The sequence below is a fragment of the Gallinula chloropus genome, assembly GCF_964237585.1.
Source record: "Gallinula chloropus genome assembly, chromosome: 3".
In the NCBI taxonomy this organism is placed as follows: Eukaryota; Metazoa; Chordata; class Aves; order Gruiformes; family Rallidae; genus Gallinula; species Gallinula chloropus.
Window position 1 is genome coordinate 72,110,076 of NC_140087.1, and position 7,448 is coordinate 72,117,523.

Below are 7,448 nucleotides of genomic sequence, written 5' to 3' on the forward strand. Positions count from 1 at the left end.
TGCTCCAGTATATAGCTTAAGCTTTTCAGCCACTGGGTGCACCAAAGCTTCTCTCTCCTTTTATCCTCCATGCACAAGGCAAATGCCACCAAAGTCTTTCCGTACCTCAGCTCGCAGAAGACATCTACGTGCCAAACCAAGTTATAAGACATCCAAAAATTACACTGCAACCTCTTCTGTCAGTTTAACAGCTTAAGTCTTCATTTTATGATTTTGTATGGCAACCATTCATATTAGAGAAGACTGCTAGACAGCAATTAACTACTTAGCATACTATATTGAAAACATGAAGATAATTCGGAGCATCAAGGAAAATTTTCAGCATTACAGTATCTTATTAAATGATGAAGAAAGTTCAGACCTCTCTGGATTTATTTGCATTTCAAAAACCAATACAAAGAAGAAAAACATTACATATGTACCAGTCACTCTTTTAGACTAGAATCTGAGTAGCCACTGGGAATTTAGCACTGCAGTTTTCAGACAATATGCAACATCACCCGCTCAGCTGACAGGGCACCATCACTGACACTAACGCAGTATTCAGGCTCGGGCATCTTCCTGAGCCCTTGGCAAACATGGGAACTCTACCACTCCTGAGGAGCTCAGTTATTTTTATGTAAGTGACAGCAGGTAGCTATTTAAGTAGATTGTTTTGTTACATATAAATGCCACTACAGACAAGTCTTTGTAGGGCTCTGCTTTACTGCCAGAGTTTGGTTTAACCCAAAACATCGGCCCTGGGAAAGCCTACTTATACCGATAGCGTAATTACATTAAAATATTCATATGGTTTTAAGCATGCAGGATCTAGCCAAAGCAAGTATCAATTTCAGCTACTAGGTTTTCAAGCTTTCGTAAAAGACAATTAAGGCTTCCATCACCCTACCAGAGGTAACAATGAGAAATGAGTCTAAGCCACAGGAGCACTGGTCTGTTTTTGACAGTGGTGTTTAAGTATTTATCGAGCTGGTTTTCATCCATTTATTCAGCTGGCTTAAATCCATGTGTAACATTTAAAAATGCACAGTTAGCAAGCTGCTAGAATAAGGAATCTGGGTAGCCTTTGGTTGCATTTTTTCTATTAAATAGGTGAGAATTCCTAGAATTTGTCTTGCTGATACACTGCAAGTTTGCCTGAAACAAGGATGGGAAAAGCTCCCCCTGCTAATGTAAAATAGTTCAAGTATGGAGAAAAAAGTCACCAACTGTTTTTTTAATAACAGTATTTGCATAAGCAGAAAAGAAACTCCCAGTTTCTCACCAATCTCAAGCAATATTCAAGAGAAGCATTAATTTTTAAAACAGAGATTAAATTATTTAGCCAATATTAAGTTCTACAGAGCCCATCACGGATGTTGTACAGCGTGTGACCAAGATCAACAGTAAAAAGCAAAAATCTTCCTAGTGACAGTGCTAATACAAAGTGGCAGCTTTAACATTTCAGCTCTGAAAACATCCCTTCTTCTAAACCCCACTGATGTCTATCAATTTTATGTAAGCATTCATTAGATCCAGTCACCACATTACAGCACTGGTCACATCAATAAACCGTCTCACTGTGAAAATACACCAGCATAAGGTATGAATACAAGTAAATCTGTATTAATTTTACAGTAACTTCCAGAAATACGCATGTGGCCCATCAAATTTAGATGAAAATACTGTAGCTTGATATTTACTTGACTTCTTAGCATGCCTAACATGTAAGAATAGTTTCTTGTTCTACTCCCAAAAATAAATATAAGCTTTCAATTGAAAGCATTTATTTTCCTAGCTTTCCGAAGCAGAGTCTGGGGGTGATGGGAATATGCTTCGGACTTGTCTTCAGTCTGCTTCAGTACACAAAAGCATCTCCTGTCCCAGCATTCGTTCAAATCCCAGATATTTTCTTCCAGTGAAATATGACCGGAGCACTGGTTTTATTTTCAGCAGTTCAGTCCGTTTCCATGGCAGCACTGCGGGATTCCTTCGCCACCATGAGTCGCATGAGCTGACTGTGGAATTTCTCGATCTTCTTTACGTCTTGCGCCTGGTCTGTTCTGTACAGCAAACACTGCAAGAGAAAGTTCCTCAGCATCAGATTTCACTCAAGCTGTTTTTGCTCTGCTTTTATAGTTGCAACAAGTTTGGAACACACAAAACAAAGACAAACACTTAAATCTTCATTTGTGGTACGTTGTTAGCATGAGGCAGCACCAGCACGTATCTACCACCCTGCTTTAAAATCCACACACATCTGTGATAACATTTAAGTTTCTCTGAAAGGCTCATGCCTTCCCATTGGAGAAAGGGAAGCTCATGATTAATCCTACTTTCTTCTCTCTGAAGGGGCTAAAACCTGGGGTTTAAAGCAGTCTTTGAAGACACTCCTGTTGGTGTGATCTAAAAATAGAACCAGATTTTAAACCTGGAATTACTTTCCTATTCTCTATAATGATTGTGAAAGCGAGTTAATTTTGCCTTTCACAGTCCTTAATGTTACAGTGCCAGTGACATGAAATCAGTATTTCCCACTGACAGGAGATTCCCTACCCCAAGCAACATCTGAGCTAAATAACGAACAGAGCATTAAGGTGAAAAGGAACTCCACATGACAAGCCTTTCAAGGCAAAAGGAACAAGAACAACATGCTAGTGACTTATCACAGAAGACCACTTAGGGGTTGGTTGGAGGTTTTTTTGCAGACTGAAGTAATCCCTTGCTCCTGTACAGCATGAGTGCCCAGGCTGATTTAACAACAAAGACAGCCAGAATGTGCCATTCTTCAGCGCTGTCAAGACGGCAACTTCCGACAGCACTGTTTTAATTCCAAGACAAACAACAGAAAACAGCTACCTTTTTTCCTTCAGCTTTATTAGTTCTCCAGACTGAGCATGAAGGAAAATCTCCCACCCTGCCTTTAGGAATAAAAAGCCTAAAGCACAAAACTGCCCAAACCCAACACAAAACCCATCCCCTGCTCTCTGTATGTGTCACAGCTTTCCGTGACAGGAAGCAGGTAACAAGGCCTGTAACAGAGTTCAGAAGTTACCTGACTCCAATTCCCCCATGGAAGATTCCAACATAGTGCCCTCCACTCCTCCAGTTACCAGTGCCCCATACCCAACACCTCACCCCCATCAAGCCTAGGGACACCCCCCTTACCCTAGCAACACGAGCCCTTACTGGAGCTACACACCTCTCCTGGGTATTGCGAATACCCACGCCAGGCTGCTTCTCCCTGAGCAAAGAAATCCGATTTTTGTCAAGTCAGAAGAGAAGGTGAGACTACCATGGCTTACCCCAGACTGCAGAAAAACAACCACCTGGCTGTAACATCACAGCACCAAGATCGTGTTGCTGGCACACGCGTCAGTGCGCACACACTGATACACACTGAGGTATTTGTACCTGCTGCCCACCACCCCACATCCTAACCCCTCCCATGCTTCTAGGCGCCCTCCCAGACTAGGTAGCACACGGGCAAACAGCAAGTGCAGCTGCTCCATCTCCTCATACAGACCCACCCCTGTAAGGATGTGTGTAACTGCCACAATTTTTACCAAATGTGTAACGGACACTGTAGCTGTATTTCAGAAAATGAATCTCTGAACTGCCAGTGAATCTTGTCATTCAACATCACAACCGCAAAGGAGCTTAATCTACAGTCAGAAGCTGTCACTACTATGAGTGAGTAACAAGGACCACACACACAGACTAGTAACACATCTGTATGAAGATGCTCTTGAAATGCTTCAGCAGGAGTTATGCCATTCCATAAATCATTATCACAGAGCCCAAGATTTTTTTAGTGCTCATTTCCCTTGTTTTCAGAGAATCCTAAAATAATTCCGTTGACACTGAAGTGTCAGAACTTTTCCTGGACTGTTGGCTGGACAGAGCCGAACCACACATCAGCCTCAGCCACAGCAACGAGGGAAGGCCGAGCACAAGTTTTTAGAAACCTGTCAGGCGCTCTCAAGGCAGCCAAGGGCTAAGAGCTCCCAAGCTGACTGACAGCAAAATACAAGTCCATGAGACGTACGATAAACCCTGGAAGGGGAATACATTCTGTACTTACAGCTACATCATCTGTGACTTTGATACAGAGGTTCCCATCACAGTGCCGGTATTTAAGAACCACCCGCACCTGAAATGACAAACGTTTGAGGAATTAATGTCACCGCAAACAGTTCCCAGAACGTACCTGGAGGAACTCTGCCCAAATTCAGACTAATTAGTTTAATTATGTATTGCTTCACACTTCCACCACCTCTGCAGTGATTCTCAGCTCTGGTGGCCGCTAATCCTGCGCCCAGGATGGTGTGGATGTTGAGACATCACATTTCCCTAACACGTTAAATTGGGGTCAGAGCAGCATCAGGGAACTTAACACTGGGCACGTTCAAAACCGCTGCAGACACAGCAATGACAGTCACAGAGATCCCAGTGAGAGGTGAGATAAATGACCAGCCATGTCAATGCACGACACCCCCTTGCTATATATCATAATTCAGGAAAAATAACTGGAAACTTGTGTCTGCAAATGTGAAACAATTTAAAAAAATAAAAAGATAGTTCTGTATGAAGACTCAAAAGGGGTTAACTGAGTGGAGTAAGATCAACATTATTACTTTTTCTTCTTTGGTACCTAAACTGTGATATAAAAGAGTCCTACCTTCCATTGCTAACTTTAGTTCACTGCTTCCATTTTTGTAACTGGAAAGGGAAAATTCAAGTAACACCTCTACATTAATTAAAGTTGGAGGACTGAATAGTTCTTTCAAATTCATTAGCTTTCAAGACTCAGTAAGGCTGAATTTGAAGTCTGAAAGCAAGCATTCAACTTCTCACCAACACAGTTACTACTGTTGTCACCAGCCCTAAGTTTTAACCTATCCCAGTCCCTCCAGACTCTCAAATCACCAAACTTCTCAAAGCCACAGTGATAAAAATCGACACCCTCAGCAACTGGATAAGCATTAAAGTCTTCCTCCTGAAAGAGAGCTGGCCAGAGACCTTGCATCTATTGTTCCTAGCCTCAGGTTGGATCAGTAACTAGAAACAAAGCCAGGCTTCTGAACGGGTGCTGTAAACAGGCCTTTGTGGTACAGAGTAACCTCTGCTAATGGACAACCACCTCCTTGACTACAAAACATATTTTGAAATTCCAGCTCTGAGATGGGTCTCCCCAGAGATTTATCCTCTTTGTTTAACAAACTGTCACCTTCCCAGCAAAACAGCTGTGTAACAATACAGCTCTCAACTGAGCAGGCCCAAAAGCACCGGAGAGGCTGCCACAAGCAGCAGGCAAGGTACTCAATGGATACCATGCTCCTGCAAAAGGAAGGGCTACTCTCCACTCAGCCTCACCAGCCCATGACAAGCGCACACCCATCTCCCTCGATTCCTGTCCCTGCTTCAATTTCTTGACAAGCCCAATTGCATACAAAATCTCCTCAGGCTAGTTCCCTGGACTCTCCCAAGCCTCTGTAACGGCCACAGACTGGACGAGACTGCCTTTGGAGGCCCCTTAAGAAAAGAAGGGCTGGGTGCCGTGATGTGTCTCCCGAGCTCTTTCATTTAACTGTTACAGAGTGTAAGAAGGTAGAGCAGTATTATCATCAGTAGATAGTTGCATATGAAGGGGTCACCTATTCTAATTAAAGGTGGGTATTAAACACTACTTCCAAAGGTTTCTCTATTTCTGGCGAGGAAAACTAGGCCTTTTTAACTGAAGTGCTCTCAGGTATACAAGTTCTGCATTTCCTTTTGTACTGTGTTTTGGCTGAATTATAACACTTTTCCTGAAGACTGAGGTTACTTTTAGCATTTGCCCAAGCTACACTCCAGAAAAAGCTACCAGAAACAAAAAGCAGCCATGTACCAAAATGTTAACTCCTCGAGCAATTACTGTTTGGGAAGCAGTCTGCAGCGACACAGCAAGCACCAACTCCACCGGTGAGCTAACAGCTGCTTTCTTTTAGTTTCTCAAAAAGATAAATTCAAGTTATACAGCCCCAAATGTTATAAACTCCTAGAATAAAGCTCTTCTCGATGGACTTTCCATTTAAAGACACGCCTCAGCCCGGTTTCCAGCCCGGAGGGACGCGGTAACACCTCTTCGCTCAGGTTCCCGAGGTCCACGCCCGTTGCCGGTAAGCAGGCCTGAAACCCCGTACCCCGCATAGGCCTGCTGGGTGCTAGACGAGAACCAGCTCCCCCTGCGTGGCAAGCCAAGGCCGGGTACAGCAGCAGCGGTAACCCCCCCTTCTCGCCGCTTCTCGCCTCCCCCGCGCAGGCCGCTGGGACCGCGCCTCGGAAACCCCTCCAACCGGTTACCGCCGGGCGCACCCGAGGAGCGGCGTTCCCGGCGGGCCCTGCAGGGATCCGCGGCCCGGCTGGGACCCGCATCCTCCCCGCGAGGCCGCAGCGCCCGGCCCCGAGTGGGCCACACGGCCCGGTGAGGGCTCAGGGGAGCGCCTGACGCTCCGGGCGGCCGGAGGACACAGCGCGGGCGCCACCGTCCCGCCCTGCCCGCCGCCTCCCTTCAGAGCCGCTCCCCTCCAGGCCTGCGGCGGCCGAGGCGAGGCCCGGCCCATCCCCGCCACCTCTCCCACCTTCATGGGGTCGGCGAGGTAGAGCTTCTCGGCGGCGCGCGTGAACTCCTCCCAGGCCTGGAAGTGCGGCATGGCGAGCCCGGCCCGCGCGCGGCTCCGCTGCCCCTCCGGCGGCAAGATGGCGCCGAGGGCGGGCGCTGCATCACCGCGAGGTGACGCCTCCTATTGGCCGCCGGGAAATAGCCGCCCAATCGCGAAGAGAGTGACTCAGTGATTCAGGCCCCGCCGCCGGCGGCGGAGGCAGGGTGGTCCGTGGGGCAGAGAGAGAGAGGAGCCCTGGCAGGCTGCGGTTGCCGCAGCGACCCCTCCCGGCTTGGCGGGATGCGAGCGGACATCTCCCCGCCCCCAGCGGCTCCCTCTGGTAGCTGCCCCGCCGCATCGGAGCGGAGCGGGCTGGCGGCCCCACCGCCCCGCGTCGCGGGTTCGAGACTGATGGGGGACCAGTCCGCCTGCCTGGGCGCTCCGCAGAGACGGTACCAGGTCCGGGCTGTCTCCCCTTCGGCCTCCCGGTGCGAGGCCCAGTGTGGGGTTTGGGGGCGCGGGTGGGGGCAAGGAGGCTCGGCTTGGCTGGGCGCCCCGGCAGGAGGCGAGGCCAGGGCCCCAGGCCAGCCCCGGGCAAGTGGCCCTCAGCGTGAGGCCCTCAGCGTGCGGTTAGCCGGGCTGGCCTTTGCAGCTGAGCCTAGACAAGGTCTTCCCGGGCTGGAGGGTCCTTTGTTAAGCAGGAGGTTGTTTGGCTCCATGTTGAATGAAAAGGATATTTAGGAGCAGCTTGTTGGCTTCTCTGGGCCACTGAGGCAGCCGCGGCCATTTCAGAGAGGTGCTGGGGCTCAGCTTGCCTGAGACTGA

General features: G+C 48.1%; 1 protein-coding gene across 1 annotated transcript; it reads right to left on the reverse strand.

Annotated features, from left to right (window-relative positions):
* Window positions 1-315: 315 nt before the first annotated feature.
* Window positions 316-6,702, reverse strand: SRP9 (signal recognition particle 9). The gene is made up of 3 exons (XM_084261476.1): window positions 6,603-6,702; window positions 4,064-4,132; window positions 316-2,056 (listed from the first exon to the last, which is right to left on the reverse strand). The coding sequence occupies exons 1-3, from the start codon at window positions 6,672-6,674 to the stop codon at window positions 1,937-1,939; spliced, it is 261 nt and encodes an 86-aa protein (XP_084117602.1). The 5' UTR covers window positions 6,675-6,702; the 3' UTR covers window positions 316-1,936.
* Window positions 6,703-7,448: the final 746 nt, after the last annotated feature.

Bases quoted from the DNA above. Each gene is read 5' to 3' on its own strand.
- SRP9 (XM_084261476.1), bottom strand. From the start codon at position 6,674: ATGCCGCACTTCCAGGCCTGGGAGGAGTTCACGCGCGCCGCCGAGAAG. The intron at 4,133-6,602 runs GTGGGAGAGGTG...TTGTCATTTCAG, and splicing joins ACCTCGCCGACCCCATGAAG to GTGCGGGTGGTTCTTAAATA. The intron at 2,057-4,063 runs GTAAGTACAGAA...TTTCTCTTGCAG, and splicing joins AAGTCACAGATGATGTAGCT to TGTTTGCTGTACAGAACAGA.